At 44.7% G+C, this 25,558-nt stretch overlaps 1 protein-coding gene across 2 annotated transcripts; it reads right to left on the minus strand.

Annotated features, from left to right (window-relative positions):
- Positions 1–1,243: 1,243 nt before the first annotated feature.
- Positions 1,244–25,512, minus strand: SUGP1 (SURP and G-patch domain containing 1). 2 transcript variants are annotated; one of them, XM_030540261.1, is made up of 14 exons: positions 25,413–25,512; positions 23,927–24,098; positions 23,025–23,128; positions 22,336–22,560; positions 19,864–19,987; positions 18,689–18,792; positions 16,747–16,870; positions 13,970–14,271; positions 8,045–8,151; positions 6,797–6,974; positions 6,371–6,477; positions 5,194–5,339; positions 3,569–3,698; positions 1,244–2,427 (listed from the first exon to the last, which is right to left on the minus strand). In XM_030540261.1, the coding sequence occupies exons 1-14, from the start codon at positions 25,435–25,437 to the stop codon at positions 2,401–2,403; spliced, it is 1,875 nt and encodes a 624-aa protein (XP_030396121.1). In that variant the 5' UTR covers positions 25,438–25,512; the 3' UTR covers positions 1,244–2,400. The 2 variants fall into 2 exon arrangements, with proteins under 2 accessions (XP_030396121.1, XP_030396120.1); XM_030540260.1 differs by having other exon boundaries at positions 22,336–22,563.
- Positions 25,513–25,558: the final 46 nt, after the last annotated feature.

Here is a 25,558-nt window from a genome sequence, read left to right on the forward strand (position 1 = left end):
CTATAAACTAGAAGGGGTGTATGGCAAGGGATTCTCTGTGGGGTTCAAGACTCTGGAACATGCGCTCCTTTGGTTAGAAATAGACCTGGGCACACTAAAAAGATAGTAGTTTGGTAGGATTTGGGGAGAAGGCCGAGGACGTGCTTCCTAGACGATAAAGAGACAAAAAGGTGTTTGTGGAGGTGGCAGGCTGAGCTCCCATTGAATTGATAATTTGATGCTGCTGAGATGTAGATGTTGTGTTAATGGTGCATTTGGTGTTTTTAATTATTTAAATTGAAATAAATAAAAGTTGAGCCAGAGATGCCCACACAGAGGAACAAACCTTGTGTCAATGTACAGGGTGCTTCTGAGAAACAAGGCCATTGACATATTGGTGTGTGTTGAAAAAGAGGAATACATAACATCTGCCAACAGAAGAGTGGGTAGAAAAAGCAGGATATACTCACTTTTCAAGAGAGATTTGCAAAGCATGGAAGAGTGAAAACACTTGACAGTCTCTGCAGCATTTGATTAGCTGTAGATATTTCACCAGCTGTTTAAAACAGGAAACCTGCAGAAGCACCAGTCTGCACTGCCTTAAAAAGACATCCCTAATGGCTGGCTGCGAGGGATTCTCAATCTATTATTACACCTATACTTGAAGTGAACATTCTGATAATGTGCCCATGTCCACAGCAGCCATCCCCATGGTTATGGGATTGGGCCTTCAGCCCACATAGGTAGTCACTAGAATTCAATGCTGTAAGGTAACTTTACGAAGCCCAGGTGACTTGAGCAGCAAGCTCTATTCCCTGCGGTGCTTTTGCTCTTTCATAAACGTGGAAACGTTAGGAATTTCTGCTTTGTTTCATTCACAGCCAAAGACCCAGCATGTGGAGAGGAGAAGCAAGAACAGACCAGCATACCCCAAAACTGTGAGGTCCATAAACTAAGTGCATCAACTAAACTCCTCAGGAAAGCCTGAATGTCACAGCAGCCTTAATAGCTTTGGGAGAAGCTCAGCCTCACCAGTGGCCTGCCAAAATTTCCTACCTTTATTACCTAATGTTTCATAGTTATTGCCCATGTGCTGATTAGCCCCATCATCTGCAATACCCCGGTGTGCAAGCTGTAATAAGTGCACCTGTTACACTGGCGTATATCACTGCCAGGAATGAATCACGTATTTCTTAGTTGCAAGCCTGACTGCCTGTGCTTCCGAGGTGCCCATACATTTTAATTTTCCCATGATGAACTCATATCAAATTGACCAGGCTCTGTTTTTATTTTTTATTGAAAGCCAAGCCATTAACTCTACATCACTGAGAAACGTTAACAAAAAAGTGAATCACATACTAAATGGTAAGATTTTGGTATCAGGGCAGAGGGGGCAAACAACAAACATTGGGAGGGGGAAAAGAAATCTTACAATTTGAGATGTTTTGAAAGAATCCCACCATGGGGCTATATGTCCACCCACAAAAACCTGTGGCAAGGCCACTGTTTCTGATCAGTCTGTGATAAAAAGCTGGGGGGCAGATGGGTGTGTTTGTTTACACCCAGAGCAGAGGAGAGTTGTAATGCAGCGGTGTTTCACAGACCAATAAAAATCCACTGCCCTTTAATAATTGAGGTTTGAAGGACTGGTTCTCTGCCACCCACATCCACAGAAAGGATCGGTGGGCCTCTTGTTTTGCTGAAAGTTGTGTGTGCATTTAGTGTTCAGGAAAGTAAGAGACTTATGGAACTGGTGCTCGGCAAGTTTCCCCAGCAGGCCTCAATCCCCCACAGTGCAGCTCTGTGCATTGCTCAAGACTGTGTCTTCTACCAAGCAGAGATAAAACAAATAGGCACTGGGTTTGCAGTTTCAGCTGGAGGCCAGACTCTTTATACTTGGGACTTAATACAGGATTTGAACTCAGATCTTCAGGGGAAAAGGCTAGTCCACTAACTGATACTCACCTTTTGGGATAAAGGGGGCTGCCTCATATATATTTTCAATAAAGCTACGGCCAAGGCAGCATAGGCTGCATATCTGAGCAGCGAATGCAAAAAACACAAAAAATGTATTTCTTGGCAAGTAACATGGCACTGAGCAATAAACCAATGGAGTCCCTGAACTACTCCCATTAGTATCCTTGGTGCTCCCCTTCTCTACTGGAGAGCACCGTACAAAAACCTCCGTTCTCACCTGCTTTCTTCTCCTTTTGAATACCATCCCAGGCCTTGTTCTGACGCAGCTGTCATGGCACTCAAGTGTGCAGTGAGTGGGCTTCTAGGCCTTTGTTCTGGGTGTAAGATGTCACTCTGACTTTAATAGATTTTACAACATTTGCAAAAAAGGATGATAATGCAGTTTTGTAACATTTCACAGTAAAATTACAACAGGATTGAAAATACTTTGTCCTGAAAACACTATCAGTAGTAAGGTCGCCTCGGATTGTTCTGTAGAAAAGGGAACAACAACAGAAGATCAATTAAAATTGCAACTTGAACAGAACAATGACCATGTGAGCTTAATTAATATTAATTGGAGGACTCCACTGAAACAGGAGGTTTCGAGGGGTGAAATCTGAGGTTTCCTCTGGAAAATTACAAATGGAATGCAACACTAACTGCATTGCCCTGTTGGATGTAATGCATAGTTACATGCAAACTAATAAGCTTTTTGCCACAAAAAGAATGATTCCCAGCATGTTTTATGTTGAATATTCAAGGACAAACCATCAGCTTCTTTTGTGTGCAGTGTTTATACTTGGCACACAAAGCTTCCAGCTAAATGCAGGAACTTTTGTATTAAAAATAATAGAAAGGAGAGCTGACTGTCAGGGGTGTTGTGGTATTCATGATTTGATTCAACACAAGAACAGAACCAAAAGGAAAATCTCCTAGTGTGAATTGTTACAGTCATTTCCCTATGACTGTTACTTTATTTGTTCTATTAAAATGGAACTCTTGGGGATATTTAGGACTATCCTCTGATAAAAAGACACAATTCTAGTGCTTTAAAAACATTGAGTCTCACATTCTACACACCCTTTCCTGAGGTGAAGGGGTAGGTTAGACGCAGCATCTCTATTTTACAGATAGGAAAACAAATACAGGCAGGTGATTTGCCTCAGGTTGCAGAGTGGGCCAACTGCAGAGCTGGGAATAAACTCTTGGGGTATGGATCTCCATGGCTCTGCCCCGTGTGCAGTTATTTACATCAATATCAAGGCAGTGGAAACCCCAACACCCCATTTGGAACTATTTTACACCCACTTTATATTATGTAAATCGCTGCACAATGGGAAGGACAAAGGAGAATGAGACCTCAGAGTCCCAACTCCTAGGTCCCCGGGCTAGCCGGAGCCTGCCTCAGAGGGGTGCTGTGGAGATTAGTCGGTACTTTGGAAGCACTTTGAAGATGAAGGGCCATACCGTGTCCTCTCTCTTTTTACACAAGGCAAAATTGGCTGTAAAGGTAAAATATTGTTGAGCACTAATATGTCCCCACTCCTCCCCCCCCCGGCCTCTTATAGGATATGGGCAGAGACACTATTTAAGCTTCACTACGTCTGAAGTGTGTTAGGAGTCACCTCACCAAAGGGTTGGGTCGGAACCTGTAGGCCAACATCATTCTTTTACGGAACGCCTCATACTCGTCATCTTCCTTTGATAGCTCGGCGGGACGATCAATCCCAAACCCAGCTCCATCCACTGCAGTGGTACCCCTGTTTAACAACAACAACAACCCTTTTCCAGTTAAGCAGATGCTAACAGATCATCTTTCTGCGAATCAGAAGAACCCACCACCTCCTACGATCTGTCCTCTCTAACCAGGGCACAGAGACCAAGACTAAGGGACTGCCTATGGGATGCAACCCATAAAGACAGACCTGCAGCAATCAGGTTTTGAGTTTAGAACAGTGCAGTGCTGTTACAACATTGCAATCTCATTCCTTCAAACAGCAAACTCCACTGCTGTAGTGAGAAGCTGCAGCGTAAATACAGCTCTAGTTAAACAAAGGGTTAATTAACCATGTAACAGGGATAATTCTCAATGCTTTGGGTGTCTCTCTAGTGAAGGATCCCCTGCCCTGCTTCTTATAGCCTCTGGCAGTCAAGGTGACCAAATGCAATGATCTGGACCTTGCTTATTTAAGGAATGAGCATTAAACAGAAGGCGGTCACTGGGAGATAAATCAGTTTTCTTCCCTGTGCATCAGACAGCTCCCTTGCCTCTCCAAGTCATAGCAGACTCTGTCACCTCTGAGGTCTAAGTCATATTTTGCCCAGTGCAGTGCAGGATTGCTCCCTGCAGCATATTCAGGAAAGGGGCAGTGGAAACCTCATTAATCTGTACACAATAATCTCTCCCTACAGCTCTTGATTTCATCACTTCACCAAATAGATATTCCTGAGAGAAAGGAGCTGAAATGCTTTGTAGAGACACTTCATCTGTGTTTTCCACTAGATACGCACAACTGTACTTTATAAAGGACCCACTGGATAGGAAACAGTCTTAATTGCTTTCATTATCAATATTCAGTTTCCCTATAGTCCAGCATACACCACAAACAGCTGGTCATTCTGATCCACTTTGGATGCAATTACTCTTTATTATCCCAAAAACACTTGAGTAAGGAAACAGACTGATGTCCAGAGGGATGGCATGAAACACAAGCTTTCTGCTTGGTACTGACGTGGCTTTGAAAAGCAGTTGGAACAGTACCATCTCCTGGCAACTGCCTTCGATAAACAGCAACACCAGACAGCAGCAAGTCTGCATCAGAGTCCTCCGGCGGCATGAGGCATGCATTGGACATTTAATCACATATAGCACTTTACAAACATTGATCAATCCTCACATGGCCTGTGTGCGGCAAGTAAGCACTACCCCCATTTTAAAGATGGGGAAACTGAGTAACAGAATATATGTCTCAGAGGATGTCAGTGAGAGAGTCAAGGTTAGAATTCAGAAGTTCCTGGCCCATGCTCAGATCACAGGTCATCTATCTTGTGCAAAGTAACAAATCTAATTCTGGAACCAAAAAAGCCTCTATAGGATTTTTTTTTCTTTATTAAGAAGGTTCCATACACTGTCCAAATGATGAACTACAGCCACATTTGTTCCAGCTACTTCCAACAAGCTGCGATGAGAGCATCAACACCTACCTGACAGAGAAGGACTGAATCAACAGAAGGAAAATACAGCATTTTGCTTACTTGCTGACTGGATTTTTAATCCCCTGTCCATCGGAGCCAAGCCCATCACCCTCCTTCCAGCCCATCTTCATCAGCATTTGGTAACCTATATTCTCCACGGTCAGCTTGAATTCCTTGTACTCAGAATAATCTGGTTCACGACCTTCCTGCAGGGCAACAAAAGGCAACATGAGTTACACTGCAGGGAAAGCACCATGCAGGGGAGATTAGTGTAGGCCTGGCAAACAGTCAGGGACAGTTAATAATTTTAACAAAACTTCTTGGGATTCCATTGCTAGTGCAACACAGGGGAGGAAACAGGGAAATGATACAGCATGGCAGAGCCACCCAGAGTCCAAAATGTAATCTGCAAGGTGCAGGGAGTGCAGCTCTGAGATTAAATTGAGAAATATTAGAGTTCTGAATTGAAAGCTGCTCACTGGACTGGCTCCAAAGATGGCTCTTATTTAAAAAGAGATCTTACCTCGGGCCCCAGCTCCAGTGCTGGCTACAAAAGAACACTATCAACGATGCCAGCAGCCAGCTGTACAACTATGAGTTGGCAGGAGCCAAGGACTCTGCATAGGCTTTATATTTTTGCCTTATTACACTTGTCTGGCTAAAAATTCCAATTTTCCCTGCCTGGTATTAGCGATTGCTTATCCTGCTCTGACACTGGAACTGCTGACTTGTCAGCAAGCAGTCTAAAAGCTCTGTCTGTTTCCCTGTAATGTCACTAATGCCCTGTCCCCCTTGCTGACGTGCTGTTTTGTCACCCAGCCCAGCCAGGCTTCCCCGTGGATCAAAACAGATCAGCCCCTCACTTCTACAGTGACAAGACCCTTGGGGGACGGAGTTGTTTTTCCTTCAGTTGCCAGTGGTGGAAAAACACCAGCTTCACATAGCTGTGCTGAATCAGGACACCAGCTCTTTCCAAAGGCTGATGCCAAGAGGTTCAGCACCAAATGCAGACATTTCTGCAAGTGGATGGAGAGCCTGTACAGGCTTAAAGCATTAAAAAAGACCCCAAAACCTCACTTGCAAAGAAGCTATACTAGTAAGTGTCTCACAGAACTGCAGGCAGCCTACTGTGGTAGATGGTTGAAAATGCTTGAGTTCTTTCCCTCAGTGCTACCAGACAGGTCAGATTTCTGCTGGAGAGTTCCACTGTGGCCTTGGAAACTGTCGCTCATTTCACCTTTAATGCCTTGAACGTCTCCATGAATTTCTCCAGCTCATCAGGTGGCAGGAAGTCTCCGATGAAATGCTTCCCTCTGCCCATCTGAGTCAGTTGCTCGGCCCACTCTGCTCAAGACACGGAGGGGAGAAAAAAAACATAGTAATGATCAAGAGTGTCCACAGCACCTTTGACCTCAGGCTCTCAAAGTGCTTTACAAAGCATTAAGCTTCACAATCCCATGTGAAGTGGGTGTTATCTCCATTCTATGGGTGGGGAAACCAAGGCACAGAGAGGTTAAATGACTTGCCCAAGGGCACTCAATGAGTCAGTGGCAGAACTGGGAATGTCCTGAGTCTAGCCACAAGACCTCATATTCCATTCCTTGGAAATCTCAGCACAGCAGCAGAACAAGAGAAAATCCAGTGCTGCGGCTTTCCCACCCACCTCGTGTCTTGTCCATTTCCATGCGTCGAAGTTGATGTTCCCATGTCCCCAGTTCATTGTCTACCTCCTCATCGCTGTCATAATCATGCTGGTGCTGCTGAACCGCCTTTTCCCACATCACCTGCATATCCTGCATGGCTCGCTTGTGTTTCATGATCATGTCATACATCTGCTGCATCTAGGGAAGCAAAACAGCAGCCTGTTCAGTGAGGCAGCCAGTCTGTAGGCAGCAGAGTGGACACAGAGAGGTCTCTAAGTTATGCAATATAGCACATGGCTGCCTTAGCTATGAGACAGAAATGCAGGCCACAAAGACTACAAATCCCAGCAGGCAATGCTGAGTCAAACTCAGGACCGGCGCTAGGGGTTTTAGCGCCCTAGGCGCATGGCAATTTCGCAGACCCGCGCCTCCAGTGGAGCTGCCGCAGTTGTGGCTGCGGATGGTCGGCTGCTCCGGGGCTCTGGTGGAGCTGCCGCAGTTGTGCCTGCGGGAGGTCCACCGGAGCCGCGCGAGCAGCCAACTGTCTGCAGGTACGACTGCGGCAGCTCCACCAGAGCCGCGGACCAGGGGATCCTCCGCAGGCACGACTGCGACAGCTCCACTGGAGCCGCCTGTCGCCCCCTCTGGCAAAACGCCGCCCACCAATAATCCTGGCGCCCTAGACGATTGCCTAGGCCGCCTAAATGGAAGCGCCGGCCCTGGTCAAACTGCAAACAGCCTACTGCTCAGGACAAACAGGAGCATCCCCTGCTGGCATGTTTGAGAGCTGCACCCATATATTAACAATGCAGGCAGCTCCCTTTTTATGTAGTTTGTAGTTTAAATGCAGCCCTCAGGATCCCAGAAGTGGCCAGTTATGATCCTCTGAACTACAGTAACACAAATCTCAGCAGGGAAGAGAAATGACACAACAAGCCTTACAGACACTGGGCTTTAGTTGGAAGGGGAATTAAGTCCCACATGGATAGCATATAAGAGGAAAGGTGAGCTCACAGGCAGAACACTTTTTTGTTTAGTGGGGAGATGGGATTTTGCTCATGTCCCCCTATGGTCTAGAAGGTATTTCTGCTGACTACAGCATCATCTGATACTTACGAATCCAATATGAATCAAGAGGTTTTGTTTGTTCGGCCCCTGGTAAAATCTCCATTGTCTATCTCCACCCATGTTTCCTCCCCTAACCCAACCATGCTGCAATGCAAAGTGCTGCTGCACAAATTAGCTTAGAAATCATTTCCTGGCATTACCTCCTGCTGCTCCTTCAGCTGTTTCTTCTGCGCATCAGAGAGCTCTGTCACACCCACCAGTCCAACTGGTTTCCCTTTTTCATAACCAAGACCCTTGAGGTCCTGAACTGAAATAAGCAAATGTTAAAAGATTTTCAAAAAACTGAGCCAGCTGTTCAAAACAGAGGAGCCACATCCCAACATCTTATCTGTTAAAATCTTACAGTCTGTTTCATAACTCCAGCATTAAGATGCTAAGCTGCACAACAACTCCCAGTAGAACTTTAAAGACTCTCAAAAGAAAAAGACTCATTAGGTCACACTCCACCTCCTGGCCAACTCAGAACTGTTCCCTACATTTATATTCTCTAGGGCTTTGTTCTCTCTAGTCTCAGATATTCCCCAGCTTCCCTTGGGAAGCTATTCCACAGTCTTGGAGATCACACTAATCAGGAAGTCTGTTCTCTCAAGCAGGCTAACATTACCCTCTCTTAATTTAAGCTTATTTCTTCTCATTAAGCTCCTTTATGAATCTCTCTACCACAAAGAAACTGGTATTTAATTTTACAGCATTAAGTGCCCAGCAGATTTGGGCCTGTCAGTGTATTGCTCAGTACATCTATGCAGTAAATGTGCTGTGTTTACTATATGAATAGCTGTCAGTCATTCAGAATGATAAATGATCACACCTTTTTTGGAAATTACCACTTCCTACTACGTGTTTAATTTCTCAGCTACAGATTTCAGAAGGGGCATCGCCAAGGACATCAGACCTCCTGCCTTCAAAGAGGAGACATATTTTAAATCTCAGCTAGTGTCTCTGTTCTGCTTCACCTGGGTCTCAAGCTTCTGTTTTGAAATTATTTTACCTGCTGTTGTATTGGAAAGGCCCTGCAATTAGGTTTTAAGATCAGTAGGGCAGGGCCCTGATGATTTTGAATGGCCATTCAGAGCTGTGCGTTCATAGGGGCATTTTAAAATTGTATGATGCTCTCTCTTTAAGAAAATATTTCTGCAGCAATAAAAAAACAAACACAAACATTCTTGGGGCAGGGAAGCCAAGATTTACAATGAAGAACAACTTTTAAGGCTAGTGTATTTCTAACTAACTGGGCTGACAGCTCCCGTTTTAAATATCTAGGAGTTGCAGTTAAATATTTAAAGGATTGCAAAAAACCCCACACAAACCCTGCACTTGAAAGTACATTATGTTTTTCAATACAAGGGGGAAGGATTTTTTCCTAGTGGCTACAAGAATCTCATATTTAATGAGAACCCAGGCTATGGCTAAATGATGCTTTATTAATTATTCACTATCAATTAATTATGAAGCCTGATAATAATAGGATCATTGTTCATGACACCAAATGTCTGTGCAGATGGTAATTAGGTCCCAGGGGTCATGCGTCCTTAGCACTGTCTCCAAACAAGAACATAAAGCAGTCCAGCGGTTCATGCTCATATGGCCGAGAGCACTTGGATACTCCTTTAATCAGTCTCAAGAGCAAACTGTGTATATTGTGTTAGGCAGAAACATGGCAAGAGATTTTCTAAGAGACAGTTAGAGACAAACGGGCTCTGTGGAGTACTGGGTACGCCCTCAATTCCCAATGAAATAACAGCAAATAAAAAATCAAATCTATGCCTAAAATGATTGGACAGAGGCCCTTTAAATAAAGCACATGATTCTTTTCTCACAGGCACCAGTGAGAATCAGAAGCAGCTCCACTGAAGTCACTGAGGGAAGACCGGTGAGAGGAGAATCAGGCTCAAAATGTCCTTTGTGAGACTGGGACACTTTAGTGGCAGCCCGATTCTCAAGGAACAGAAAGCCTTTCTTTGGCTACACTGAAGAAATCCATATGACCTTCACAGAGAAGGTCAGCAGCCGTTTGACTTAGCCTGAGAGTTTATGCCACCTAGAACTAAGAGCACAACACAGCTCGGGAGGCCAATGTGTCGGCACGCCTCCAGGGACAGCACTAAAAGGAGAAAGGTGAGACAGAGTGGCATCTTCCTTTCCATCCCAGACATACAGTACACGCCTTTGCTCCTCTCTGTACCAAAACTGTACACCCGGTTTCATGGAACCAACATATAACCTTGCAGCTCCAGGCCAACATGACAACATGCTGAAAGACCTATTGTTCATGTTTAGCTCTGTGCACCAAGGCTAATTAAAAAAATCCCTCAAAGTGACACATATTATAAGCAGGCAAAGTTGACAGAAGGAAGAAAGTCTTTGGTGCAGGTGGGAAAACTACTGTAGAACAAAGCCAAGACAGTTGCCTGGGCAACTTGTATCAATCTGTACATTGTGCAAAAGTCAGCATACTTACCTGAAACTGGACCCTGGGACTTAGAGTTATCTTGGGATTGCTAGTGCCACGCAAACAGGCAAAAGACGAGGAATTGCTCCTCAGTCTGGGAAAAATTGCTGCTTTCATCCTAGGAAAAGTGTGTCTTGCAAAACATTAGCTTTGGCCACTACAAGGTTAATGGTGCAATTTATATTTGCAGCATCTAGTGAAAGACTGCCGTAAAGTTTACCCCTATCCACATGCCTGGAGAGGATGTCTCCTTCCTTTCACTACAAGTGCAATCACTCCACAGCCAAAGGGAACCATTAGCTGCCTGACTTGACTCAGTATTCTGAAGATCATATTAATTATAACGAGACAGATCCAAAACAGTGCTCCACCCCCAATCCAAAGTTAGCATCAGACATGCCCAGACGACACTCATGAGTTCTCCTGTAGTTCCCTAGACTTTACTAATTAATAGCATCCCTGTTCTATTCAGCATTTTGAATACTTCACTCACTGTAGTATACAAGCTGCTAAGTGTGTAAACATCAATATATGTAAGAGGAGCATCATATCTGTCCAAAAGGGCCATACTACACTCTCCACTCCGCATGATATTGATTTAAGAGTGAAAACTGACAGGGAATGAATGAGGGTATGTCTACACTACCCGCCGGATCTGGGTAGTGATCGATCGGGGATCGATTTATCGCATCCAGTGTAGACGCGATAAACCGATCCCTGATCGCTCTGCCGTTGACTCTGGAACTCCACCATGGCGAGAGGCGGAAGCGGAGTCGACGGGGGAGTGGCAGCTGTTGATCCCGCGCCGCGAGGACGCAAAGTAAGTGATTCTAACTCGATTTAAGACACGTCGTCTTCCGCTATGCTATTCTCATAGCTGAAGTTGCATATCTTAGATCGATCCCCCCCCAGTGTAGACCAGGCCTGAGAACTGATAAACAGTCCTTGCCTAACTGTCCAAGGCTCCAAAGCAGCAACGTTTGCTAAGAAGATGGGGCTGAGGAGGCATGGACAAGAATCATCTAAAGCACGTTTTGCGGCTCTAACTCCAGCAGGGCCATGGCTATAATTTGGTATTCTAGTCATCTGTCAAGTTAAAGATGTTAATTCTAGAAGAGGATTATTCCATCTGAACCAATAAACACTTTCCCTGCAGAGCATTACCACAGTGTTAAAGGTCAGTTTCTTATGACTGGCAGATTGCCATCTTTTCTTTTACTTGACACAATGCCCTGTGGAAAGTGAGCACGCCACCTGTCTAACTAAGAGGAAGCTAACACAGAGGTTAAAGGAAAAAGCAAATTATTTTAGCAGGAAGACACAAAGGAATGTGCAGCTGTAAGATTCTATCAGACCCCAAGTGCAGCATGATGCGCAAGGCAGGAATTCACTTATTTTATTATGACAGCATCTGCCCAGCTTTGGCTTTTTAACTTTTTTTTTTTTAAATGTAATAAAATAGATAAACGAAGGTGTGACAACCCACGTAGCCTGGCTTTTACACACTTTAGATTTCTGTCTCATTAGGAAAAGAAACATAAGATCAGACCAGTGGTCCATTTAGCCTGGTATCTCATCTCCCTCCACACAGAGCTGGTTGAAACTCAAAATTTCCATTTTGCAGGATTTTGACATTTTAAAATTTGTTTTAATTCCAAACTGTATCAGTGCTAAACTATTTCATTACAACACAACAGGAGACACTCATCTAGAAAAGATAAGATGTGTCAATGAGTGCTAAGTAGCGGCTGCCCTTCGTGATTTTAAAAACAAAATATCTCAACCATTACTGATGTCGTAAAATAATGTAAAAATAAAAAAAACCCAAAAATAAAATTCTAAATGAAGTTTTCCAAAATGAAACATTTGTTGTTTCAAAATATCCCCCCTTCCAGGAATTTTTGTTGAAATCAACATTTTTTCCAAGATGCTTAGATTTCAATGGAAACAGGGTTTTTGATCAAAACATTTTGAGGAAGGATGTTTGACCAGCTCTATTCCTGATCCCTGTGGCCATCAGCTGACACTACACTACACTTGCCCTTTATCTTGGCCGTCCAACATTATCAATGGCCATGCAATTATCCAGTCTCTCTTAAAACCCAGCCACAGTACATGACCCAATGACTTGCTGTGGCAGTGAATTCCACAGGCTGAACATATGCAACTGTGAACTCACTCTGCAGCTCAGAAAGACAGTAGAGCTTCTATTATCCTTACCACTTCATCTGCCCTATTATTACCTCCTGCAAAGAGGACAATACTTCCGCCCTCTATAGTCATATCAATACCCCTCCTGTAGTTTGTTGGCGCTTCTCTTTCCATTACCTCCCTCATCTCTGTTCTCTTCTTCCTCTTTTTCTCTGTCCTAGCCCCATCTTTTCCCCTCATCACACTAGACAGGCAAAGTATTCAAAGACAGGCTCTTAAGCTGCACCTGAAAAATGCCAACATTCATCAGTTGCACTTGAAAGTCATGCATTCACGTGCACATAGCCAGCTCACCATCTGACTCATTACCTAGCAACACATGGATACATGGGACATAAGCGTTTAAATTTTGCAGGCACAGTAAGAGTGCCTCTATTGGAAAAAGTCCTCTCCTATCTGATGTGAGTTGCACCCCGAAAGGGGTCTGCAGCATGCTGTCCTGAGAGAGAAATCACAATCCTGGATCAGCGTGCAGTCCCATGACTTGAAATAGGCCCTGGAAACCAAAAATTGGAAACTGGCAGCTTCGCTTGCATCCCTTAGTACAGTGGTTCTGAACCAGGGGTACGTGTAACTCTGGGGGTATTCAGAGGACTTCCGGGGGTATATCAGCTTATCTAAAGATTTGCCTAATTTTACAACAGGCTTCATAAAAAGCACTAGCGAAGTCAGTACAAACTAAACTTTCATAGACAATGATTTGCTTATACTGTTCTGTATACTATACACTGAAATGTAAGTACAATATTTATATTCCAATTGATTTATTTTATAATTATATGGTAAAAATGAGAAAGTAAGCAATTTTTCAGTAATAGTGTATTATGTATTTCTGTGTTTGATTTTGTAAGTTTTTAAGTGAGGTGTAACTTGGGGGTACAACACAAATCAGACTCTTGAAGGGGTACAGTGGTCTGGAAAGGTTGAGAGCCACTGCCTTAGTGCCAGGAGCAAAGCTGATTATATTCAGTTACTTTTCTGACCGTCATCATCAAAGAGAGTATAGAAGAGCTGCCCAAGGATGTTAGCCTGCCATGGGGAATAAGCAGAGTTCATATTTCAATATTTGTTTTCTGACCGTCTCTATTCCTGACGTGAAATAGCCCTAAATAGCATGGAGGCTGAGGCTATAATGAGCTACAGCTCAGCAGAGTTTTACAGATAACTGGAAAGCGATAAGATTCCAATCCCCACTGTCAATGAGATAAGGTGGTTTATCTGGATTTGCACACTCGGAGAGTTAGCTGCTAGACATAGCTGAGCGATAGAAGGTTGCTGACTGGGCAGATTACAACAAGAGAGAGACTCGCAGGGTATCCTGTTTACAGAGCTAACTGAGTTAGGACAGATCACAAGCTACCAGGAAAAAAAACATCCAGTCAATCCCAAATACAGAACCACTAACCTGATAATGGGGAGGGAGAAGAGTTCAACCCCTGCTGCGCAAGTTCTGGGGGGGGCAAGTCAACCTTTTCCTCCTCTGGCCCCCATCTGCTCTTCCTCCTCTTTTTAGGAGCGGCTGCAGCCGGCTGTTTAGAGGAAGCTGGAGAGGATGATGACGATGGTGTGGCCTCAGGAATGCTCTTGTGTTTCAGGCTGGGTTCCGGCACAAAAGGTGTCCCTGTGGAGTTGCTCTTGGCCTTACGGAACTCCTCCAGCTTCTGCCGGTAATACTTGTAGCCTTTGCTGTTTGGTTCATATAAAAACCTAAGTTTAAAAAAGAAAAAGCTTGGTGTGCAACAGTTCAATTTAGTGATAGGTCTAACAGTGACCTGGCCAGGAACTCTCCTCCCGACATGTGCCTGGAAATACCTCCTGCCTTCTTCAAACCCACTTCTTCCACTTCACCTCTGGATACTTCTCTCCCCATTTGCCTGCGGTGCAAGTTAGCTTGTGAGCCCCTTGGGGCAAGGGCTTTATCTGCTGTTTGTAAATGCACCACGGCTAATGGTTACAATACCATTGAAATACAGAAAAGTAGTAAGAAGGCGGTTGTTCTGGTTAGGTATCTGATGCCTTTTCAAGATCACATTGTCAGTGGAAACATAAAATCGCCCCCACCCCCGTCCACCCACTATACTCCACACAGCCTGTTCCAGTTCACAACAGACAAGTCTTCACCTTACCAAAGAGAAAAATGGACTAGTGGTTAGAGCACACTCCCACTCAAGTATTCAGATCACCAGACAACATCCTACTGACACTAAGAGTCATCTTATGTAACCCTCCCCCTCCCCCACACCCAGAGCTCATTGTCATAGGCTGTAACCTCATGCACAAATAATGTCTTTTTTCCCTTTTGGGTGGAGGGAAAACCTATTTCAATCTCTGTGGGAGGAATAGGAAGTGTCTGCAATCTAACAGCCACACAGATTAGACACACTCAGATTTGTTACAAATTTATCCACTGCTTCCCCCATCCCCTTTTCAATTTAAGAATTTTAACATAAAACCTTGACTCCCTTCAAACTTCCCCATCCCTCACCCTTCGGCGGATCAGTTCATTATTGGATACAGCCTCTCATCAGGAGACTGTTGCGTTCTTGCAGGAGAACATACTCAGTTAGGTAATAGGCCCTTTCCATCTATAACGGCATGATTCTACATAGGCATATGTACACGTCTCTGCTGTATTCTAAATTCACCGAGGTGTGACCTCTCACTCCCTAACTCAGACAAAACTGCTGCATACTTCAATGGGCATTGTTTCAGGGTAGAGAGTGGAGTGCAGGATCAGACTCTCCATGAGCAATACATTAACTAACCCAAGCAGCAGGCCCAGATGAGATTCCCAGCAGGGCTTTAAGGGAGTTAAATGACAAAGTGGCTCAGATGCTGGCACGTCTGTCTGATATGCCACTCAACACAAGGGAGTGGGGGGCTCCTGAGGGCAGGATGGCAGCCAATATAATGCCAAGATTTCAAGAAGGAACAGGCTAATTAAAAACTGGTGAGTCTAGCTTCACTCCCATGAAACCTACTGTAATCCCTTGTAATGGCAGAAACGATGAGCTGCTTGGGTGAGAAGAAAAACTAGGCAATTCCAAGTGGGGGTTGTGAGGAACGGGGCCTGTCAGATAAACTGATGAGAAATTTTCCAAAGGGTGGAAAAGGGGCTCTTCCTGGAATTCAGTTACGGCACCCTACAAAGTAGCAGTGAGTATCAGCAGCAGGTGGAAGTCATGGGTGAAAGGAAGCTGCAGGGAAAGGTGTAAAGGATCAGAATCAATACTAGTGCATTGCCACAGAAGGGAGGAAGTGAATGCACAATTAGGGAAAACAGACAGCAACATATGCCACTCAGTTTGTTTAGACTATTTTCTGCTCAGAAATGGCAGCCTTGGGTTGTGATTTGGGCTCTAGGCTTGGTCAGCTACAGGAATGTCCTGTAGCAAGAAATAAGCAGAATGACAGCTGCGAGTGCTTGCACTGGAAAAGGGGCAACCTATCCGGCACAAAGCAGTGTCCATTATTTATACACGTTTTGGGTGCTACCGTAATACGTGCTGAACAAGACGTAGAGGGGAGATAGCACCAGCACCCAAAATGTACAGTCCTATGCCCTGCTCCTCCAATGAGCTTTGTGCAGAGGGACCCCTGGACCCATGCAGAGCTCACTGGAGAATCCGGGTCTAAGACAACAACAAGAGACTAACGGGAGTGAAATGGGATACAACATGCACGGCAAGGGATCAGGTGATGGCAACACATGACTCCAGTGCCATGATATCTACTACAAGAGAAGATGAAATAATAAATATTGACTCATTTCTAGCAGCCACTGAAGCAGCAGCGGGTCTAAGGAGCAATATGAATGAGCAGAGGGTAAAACATTCCGGAAGTGTGTTCCGTCCACAGGGAAACATGAAACAGAAGTGCAGAGACTGCTGCAGAAGTGAATGCACAGGGCATCGATGGAGGTAGCACTGTCTGGCAAAGTGGAAATAGCAAAAAGTAAAGATCAGACTTCAGGACAATTAAACCACATTAACATGCAGAAATATGGTGTTAAGTGGTTGGAGTAGGGGCCTGCGAAGTCGGACTCCTGGGCTCTATACCCAGCTTTGCAATATAATCATTCTGCAGCTTGTATCCTAAACCTTATTCACAGGGATTTGTCCCCTGTAAACCCTACTAAAAACAAACAAACATGCATACTCAGCTGCAGGCTTCTTCCTTTACCTGAAAGCATGGTTCTCTCGGTTGTTCTGCAAGGCAATAGCTTCCACATCTGGACCCCCGTCTGCTATGAACCTGGCCAGCTTCTCAGCAAAGTTCTTGGTCTCTTCCTCCTCTGGGGGTGAAACTTTAAGCAGGCTGTCAATACTGGGCCCAACTCACACACTCAACAGTCAAAAGCCTATCTGTTCTACGGACCCCAAGAGTGGAATAAGGGCAAGAGGAGTAGTTTATTTTTAAGAATAATGTAAAGAAACACAAACGGTCAAGAGTTCATATCACTGGGAAAGCGGTGAGGTATCAGCTAGCACGATGGCTCTGCATCCAGGGGAATGGCCAGGACTTTCACACTCTGATTTTCTGCATTCCAGGGGGCAGGTGAGAGTAGGTTAATACACAAGGCAGCTTTCCCCTTCCAAACACCCATATTTGTCTCTCGCACCTAGGAAGGCAGCTAGTTTTGTCTTCCTGTGCTGGATATTTGCCAATATCAGAGAACCACAATGCAATCGGTCATCTCTAGTTAAGGCCCCCACTTCTATAATCAGTGGGAGCTTTGCCAGGATTGCAGCCCTCCGAAATGAGGGTGACAGGTCAGATGTGAGAGTGAGTGGTTTGCGTTACTCTCATTGTTGCGCTTCTGCTGGCCAGTCTAGGGGAAAAGGGGAAAGCCTTGGTCCCACTCTTACCTGGCGGAGGGAGTTACTGCAGCCCTAGTCCCACTGTGCAGGGAAAGCTCTGACCGTGAATATTGTCAGAGCAATTCCCCCTTATGAACAATCAAAAAGTATTTTATTTACATACAACTGCCTTATAAGGTACTTCCCATCTTCAGAGCACTATAGCAACAAGACCTAATAGTTAGAGCACAGGAGTAGGTGTCCAGGCGACCTGACTCGCTGTCTGGGCTTGGGCATATCAGCACATTTCCTTGCCTCAATATCCCACCTGCAAAGGGTGGATAATGCCGCTTAACTGTTAGGGTGCTGCCAGGATTATTTAATTGGGGTTTTCAAAGCACTGTGGACCTAAAAAGTTCTATAAAAATCATTGCTACTGTGTGTTAACTAATAAACCTTCAATACCCTGCACTGGTAAACAACATTAATCCCTGTTTTTACAGATGAAGAAATGGGCTAAGAGAGATTAAGTGATTTGCCATGGCCACACAGGAATTCTGTGCCAGAGGCTGGATTAGAAGAGAGATGTTCCTGACCTAGAAATCATGCTCAGCTCACCAGGCCACTCCCTTCTTTCCAAAATATTTAATTTTTTGCATTTCACTGCCCAGGACATTCATTCACTGGCAGATCATCTGCTCCTGCTGCTTTTCCACCTAAAGCCACAATTCCCAATTTGCAAGAACTCATCTGTTGGCTATGGAATTGTGATGCAAGCAGAATGTAATGGCTTTCAATAGGGAATAAGCAGCAGAAACAGAGGAATGAATGTTGAAGAAACAAATACCCTGTTTCCATCTTGACTCATGTAGAGTGAGGTTGTAAAGCAACTTTCAGAGTTGGAACATCATTTTCAGGACCAAACAATGCAGAATCTTCTTCCTTCTAGCTCACTTTCTTGAAGATGTTTGGGAAATACTAGGATACTCTTCCTCCACAGGAAGCAATCCTGCACGCTCTCATTATGTTGAATTCACACTGATTTCAATGGGACTTTCATGCGTGGAGAGCTCCCAGGATCAGGCTCTCTCAGGATTCAGGAAATGAATATAGCGGCATCAGAGATCGATGCCAGGAAACATCACATTTTGTGACAGTGCTTTACTTACAGGCAGCAAGAGACCAACAGCAAGACTAAATTTGCTGCATATTCCACTTGGATTGGTTTTTAAAACGTCTAACGAGCAGTTATAGAGAGCACTGACAAAGACTTTATGATCTACACTTCATGATGGACAGGTTGTGCTCCCGACCCCCTCATTTACCTTTCTGACAAGAGGACGTCTGCAAACTCTGATTCTCTTTTTTCATCTCTGCTACTTTCTTTCTGTAGTAGAGGAATTCCCTGCTGTTCTTATCATGTAAAAATCTGGAGTGGACGGGAGAAAAAAAGTCATTAACGCATGATTTGAGCTGTTAATGTTTCTGCTCACTTAGCACACAAAATAGGCTAGACTAAACAAAATCAGAAGATAAACTACTCTGGAAATACCTTAAATGACTCCCTTTATAAATTGTATAGCATATAACAGTGGTTCTCAACCAGGGGTTTGGCACTCCCAGGTGGCGGGGAACGACAGCGAGCAGGTTTCAGGGTGTCTGACAAGCAGGGACAATGTTAGACTTGCTGGGACCCAGGGGAGAAAGCCAAAGCCCCACAGCATGGGGCTGAAGCCCAGGACCCTGAACCCCACTACCCAGGGCTGAAGTCAAAGCCTGAGCAATGTAACTTTCAGGGGGTCTCCGTGACGTGGGCCCCAGACAATTGTCCTGCTTACTCCCCAAACATCAGCCCTACAGAAAACCAATTATTGTGGCACAGGTGGGCCGTGGAGCTTTTATAGCATGTTGGAGGAGGAGGTATTCAGAAAGAAAAGGCTGAGAACCCCTGGCATATAACACTTTATACCTGTAAATCTCACAGCACTTTAGGAAGTTAAGCAACATTAGCCCCATTTTACAGATGGGGAAATGATCACCAAGCAGGCAGAGAGGAGAGAACCTATTGTCTCCTGACTCCTTCTCCAGTACTCTTATCCGCAAGACCACAAGAGCATAGCGAGTCAGGGCTCCTGGGTTCTCCTCCTAACAGCTACTGATTTGCTATGTGTCCTCAGCAACTTCATCTCCTCTCTATAACTCAGTTTCCCCATCTATAAAACAAGGCCAATAACACTCAGCTACCTCAAAGGAGATAGTGAGACATAACTGATTGGTGTTTGTAAAGTGCTTTGAGATCCATGACTAGAAGGCTCTCCAGATGCACAGAGTATTCTTATGGTACTTTGTGAAAACATAGGAAGGAAAGGACACCATAAAGATCCAACCCCGCTCCTTCCAGAAGATCACAAAGCTCCCGCTCTATGCATGCAGGGCCTAGGTTCTTCACCTAGACATATAATATCCTGCTTTAGCAAATGAAGGTTGCCCCCAAACTTACGAAAATGCTGGATTATCCTTGTAGTCTTCCATAGCGACCTTTTCTAATTCTGGTCCCCCTTCGGCCACGAACCTAGCCAGTTTTTCCACCACTTTCCGGGTCTCTGCATCCTCTGGGGGTAAAACTTTAAGCAGGCTGTCAGTACTGGGGTTCAACTCACACACCCAACAGGCACATTACTTCTAAGAACCATAGTGGTAGACAAGAGTGGGATGGGGATGAGGAGAAAAATGATGAAATGGGGATCCAGTCTTACACAGCTGCACAAGTTACAAAGCTGAGTTGTTCTCAGGCTTTACCCTCCCAATGGGAAAGGAACGATCTGACTAGAACCTTTTATGAGAGAAAATATAAGACCTGGATTCCTTCTAGTTTAGGGTTCAGTTGTAATTTTCTATGTAATTAGCTACTAACAATTCTAACACACACTCAAAGGGGGGGGGGACAAAGTGGCTGTTTTTAAAAAGAATGTATTGTTCATGAAAGGGCGCAGATTTCAGCTCCCGAGATGTCACTCTTTATCCACATACCAGATAGTCTGGGCAGTGGGAGCATGCACTTCCTCACGCTGCACCTGCCAGTGTGCCTTGAGGACCATTACTAGAGGGGAGAGAGCTAACTCTCTGAGAAGTTACCCTTTGGCCTCTCTGATGAGTCTGCCAACAAGGGGCCAATTTATCTCAAGTGTCACAGGAAGTCCCACAAAAGACACATGTTCACTGGGAACTAGATAGAGACCAAACAAATTTCACATTGATAGCTATTCAGTGGCTTGATTTGTCAGCACTGACCTAGACTAGATTTGACCCAATGACCGAAAAGCTCCATTATCCTAGCACCAATCCCATTAGCCACTTGGTCTCCCACACTTGTTTTCCAGTTGTTGTAGGGATGTTTAATTCCTACCTTGGTTTCTACACTGTTATGTGCAGATCTGCCTGAGATTTTGCTTAAGTTTCTGCTGGAAATAGCAATAAGGCTGATCCCATATAGCAAAAAGTAGTCTTTCTAATGCATCACTAAGACCATTTCACAGTTTGTTAAATCACATAAAACGAAGCCTAGTTAGAAGGTCTGTAAATATGCCCAGACTGACTGCTTCTAAACCATTAGTACACATCATGAATGGAAATTCAAGTTACTAGCTGGGAAGCAGGGCTCCATAAGTTTCTGTAAGATCATCTTGGCCCAAAATTTAAGTGAGACTTTCTGTTATTTGATATGCTGCCACATTCTTTATTCTCTTTGATATTCTAACCTAATCAAGGAGTCATAGGCCTGGTCTACACAGGCAGGGGAATTGATCTAAGTTACACAACTTCAGCTACGTGACTAACATAGCTGAAGTCGACCTACTTAGATCTACTTACCGCGGTATCTTCACTGCGGTAAGTCAATGGCTGACGCTCTCCCGTCGACTCTGCATGCGCCTCTCAACCTGGTGGAGTACAGGAGTCGACGGGAAAGTGCTCGGTGGTCGATTTATCATGTCTAGATTAGACACGATAAATCAACCTCCGCTGTATAGATAGCTGTGGATCCAGCAGGTAATGTAGACAAGCCCACAGATCTCAAGGCCAGAAGGGGCCATTGTGATCATCCAGTCTGACTCCCTGTGACACAGGCCATAAACTTCCTCAAAATAATTCCTAGAGCTTCTCTTTTAGAAAAAGGATCCAATCTTGATTTAAAGGGTAAAAAAATAAGTTCACAGTCAAAATATCCAAAATGGTGATTTCCTAATGAAACTCTGGAAAGATGGGAGGGCTTCACTTCTATCTGATCTCCATAACATGCTTAGTGTTCAAAAAGCCACTCCTGAAGAGGGAGCCTTTCATTTTCAACTATTAAAACAAACCAGATGTGTGTCAAGATTACATTTTTAAAAAAGAATTGTGCACCATCCAGCCTGCTTTCCTTAAGCGAGCTCAACTAAGTGGAGGAAAGATTAGAACACATCCTTCCCCTCCCCTACTCCTTAGAGAGTGTGAATTTTGTAACAGTGAAAGGTGCTGGCTTGACAGCTCTGGAGAAAATAATCCTCTATTCCCAGCACAGGCAATGATAGTGGGAGCTTTCTCCACTCTGGCTAACTATTGTGTATCAGCCCCAAACTGGAGGAACAGGATCTAAGGGTGAGGCGGGAGTTCACTCTCCGTGGTCCAGTAATTCAATCCTCAGCCCCTGTCATGGCCAATCAGTGTCAATTATAGTGTTTATATTTTGTGATGCAGACATCTGCCAATTGGGATCTGGGCTGAGAAGTACCAAATCGCAGCACATGAGAAAGTAAGATCTTTCCAATGAGAAAGCATCAAGCAATAACTTTTCCCCATAAGAAAGACTGTAAACTGAAGTCTGAAGGAGCATTAAACCAAGCTGTTTCCCATCTGAACCCTTACTGATAGCCTAACTGAACCTGCATGCAAAATAAATAAGAGGTGAACTTCAGTTTAATAGGATGCAACTTACTTTTAATTTCCAACCATTGCTCATAATCCTCCTCTTCATCATCATCTGGCGACTGAAACACACTGAGGCGGTTAGCAACTGGCATCTGTTTGGAATGGGAGTAATTCTTCACTTGGTTCACCATGCTGCTCGCGCCCAAGCTGGAACGTTTCCCGATCAGGATGGGTTTCTTTCCGCTGCTTGAAGCAGAGGTGTTTGCAGAAACGTTGCCAGAACTTGGGGAAGCTTCTTAGAAAAGAAGATAGGGAAAAAAATTGGTTTAGCCTTTCTGATTTCACTGAGTAGTTTGCATAGGGCACCAATATGGTTACCACAGCGAATTGTGTTTAATTTTAGGTTTACAGATATTTGTTGGTAAACACCAAACTCAGCCAGGCAGCTGAGTTTAAGGAAGACTAGGATCTCCTGGAAACGTTAAGAAAATGCATTTCAAGCTGGAGAACACATCTTGTTAAATACAAATGGCAGCAATGCAAGCTTCTGTACAATATACTGCCTCACCAAGTCACCTTCATCTCAATTTAGAGGGACTACTTCTATTTCAGTATTTAAAGTAACCAATGTTAGCAAACAGTTTGCACTCTAACATTGGGCTCTTCAGTGTAAATACACCTTTAGAGAAGCTCTTGTGCTGCTGGTGTCACAAAGGAGAAGAGGGAGGACTTCTTGTTGCTCAAGAGTTAACTTACCAGTACTTGATTTTTCCTTCTGCAGCTTAAGAAACTGCTGGAGAAAGCTGCCGTCGTTGGCAAATTTGTTGGAAACAGAGGCTTCGCTTTCACCGCTTTCATCTCTAAATAGAAAAAAAGAAGAGAATGAGGTTAGATGCTTCATCTCCTTCCTTGTAGCTCAGAGAGTGAAATAAAATGCCAATAATTGCTAATCTCTCAAGGTGGAAAGGGACTTCCTAATCATATAGCATTTTAAAAACATTAGATACTAATTAATCTACACAACACCCCCGTTAGGTATTAGTAATCCTACTTAATGGTTTGGAAAGTGAAACAGGAAGTTGAGTAAGTCACTTAAACCAGCAATGAATCATGGTCAGAGCTGGAGTTAGAATTCAGGTGTTTCTGACTCCCAGTCGAGTGTTTGGACTATGTCTCTCTCACTGTACAAAATGCCCCTAAGTTTTCTAAAGCTCCACAGCCACAGAATTTGCTTATTATGGAATTATCTGTGCATCCCATATAGTTCACGCCCCACCCTACTAAAACAGGGCTGCTGCTAGTGGAGTTTCTGTATCATTTCCCTGAGCAGCATTTGTTCAGAGGACTACACTAACCAAACCACACTAGAGACTAACCCCACAGTAGTTTACAAAACAAGGTTTACATAATACGGGTATCAGGCACAAAACTCCGGGTAAAACATACTAGAACTCTGCTACCAACAATCATATTTAATTGTTGTTGCTAGCTGCTCAACCATGCACAATACTTTAGAAAGGAGAGAAGACACTGAAAACTGCCTAGCATTAAAAGATATTTAATTGTACTAAAGTTGTGGGGGGGGGTTAAATCACAGTCATGTATGTAATGGTTTCTGAAACAAAATTTAGTGACAAAACCCCATGATTCTTACGCACTCATTGAGCCGAGGGGGTTGTTGGCTAGCCAAGTGATTCCGTTTTGCTTGCTGCTCCATTTTGGCCTCAATTTCTTTCTTCTTTTGTGCTATCAATTCTTCCTGATGAAGGATATTCATATTCATCTTCACAGATTTAGATGGCGTAACGCCAAACCATCTGCTAGCTTTTCCTGGAGAAACAAAGTGGGATCAAAAATAAAACCCTATTCTTCCCTTTATGAGATCATCTAGAGAATTATTAGAGTGCTTATAAATAACTGGAGGGGCAAGAGAGAAAAAGCAAACAAGCCACGTTCCCGCTTCTGCTATTCCTGACTGTTATGCCATCTGACTAGGGGACATTTGGTAAGCCCTTTAACCTCTACCTCAGAGTTGGTCTACATCAGGGGTCCCCAGTGCAGTGCCCGCAGGTGCTATGGCGCCCGCCGGGACATCTAAGAGCATCCGCATACTTGCTGGCAGATGAGCATCCGCCGAAATGCGGCCAACAAGCTGTGTCATCCAGAGGTGTCGCCACCGAAACGCTGCCAATTTTTTACAGTATTTCGGCGGCGACGCCTTTGGATGACGTTACTTGTTGATGGCATTTTGGCACCAACGCCTATTGACGTTGATGCTTGTCTGCAGAATTTCGGTGGATGCTTGTCTGCTGCCACGGTCCTCCATGGCTCATTGGGGTTGGGGACTACTGGTCTACATCTACAACTGAATTTGACCTAGCTACACTGCTCAAGACTGTGAAAAATTTCACATCCTGTACAACATGGTTAGGTCAACCCAAACCCCACTGTAGATGCAGCTAGATCAACAGAAGAATTCTTCCATCAATCTAGCTACTGCCTTTTGAGGCTACAGCAATGGAGAAACCCTTCCATCACTGGAGTGTCTGCACTACAGCAGCCTGGCTGCAGTGCTTGTAGTGCAGACACCCCCTTAGATTTGCTCTCTCTAACAGGACAGAGCCGTGAGACTTGACCTACATTTTGTGAGTGCTTTAGAAACCGTCCAACAAAAGGTGTTACAGAAAGACAGAGCATTGTATTATTCAGCTAGAGACTCTCACACAGGAGATGACAGTGCTTTGCCTCCCAAGCCGAAGGGCCCTGCTGTGCATGTATCAATCAGCCGTTTAAAAAGATCACTTTTTAAAAGCCTCCCTCGTTTGTACAATTACAGCTTCGCAGCCAGAGTGCCGGGGGCGGGAGGCTGGCTGCTGATCTGCTCGGCCGGGAGTAGGGAGAAAGGCTTTTCCCTTCCAGGGCTGGGCTGCGACGGAGGGCAGACCCACGGCAGGCGCCCCGCCAGCCCTACCGCCCCTCTGGACTTGATGCCGGGCTCGAGGCTGGGGCGGGGAGAGAGCGAGTGGGGCGGAACCCCCTTAGCCAGACTAGGAGCTTGGCCGGGCCCCCTCCCGGGATCGGGGCGGGATCTGCGCCTCTCTCAGACAGGCGGGGAGGGCTGGGCTGCGGAGACAACATTGGTACCTGGAGCATCCCGAGAGTTGTCCATTTTGATGTCGTTATCCCACAATGCAACGCGGTAACCTGGGCTTATGGGATGGAACTAGGGGGGAGGGCTAATACGCCGCAAAGGCGCCTGGGAGTTGTAGTCCTAAATCCAGAAAGCGGGA

The sequence above is a fragment of the Gopherus evgoodei genome, chromosome 22 (genome assembly GCF_007399415.2).
Source record: "Gopherus evgoodei ecotype Sinaloan lineage chromosome 22, rGopEvg1_v1.p, whole genome shotgun sequence".
In the NCBI taxonomy this organism is placed as follows: domain Eukaryota; kingdom Metazoa; phylum Chordata; order Testudines; family Testudinidae; genus Gopherus; species Gopherus evgoodei.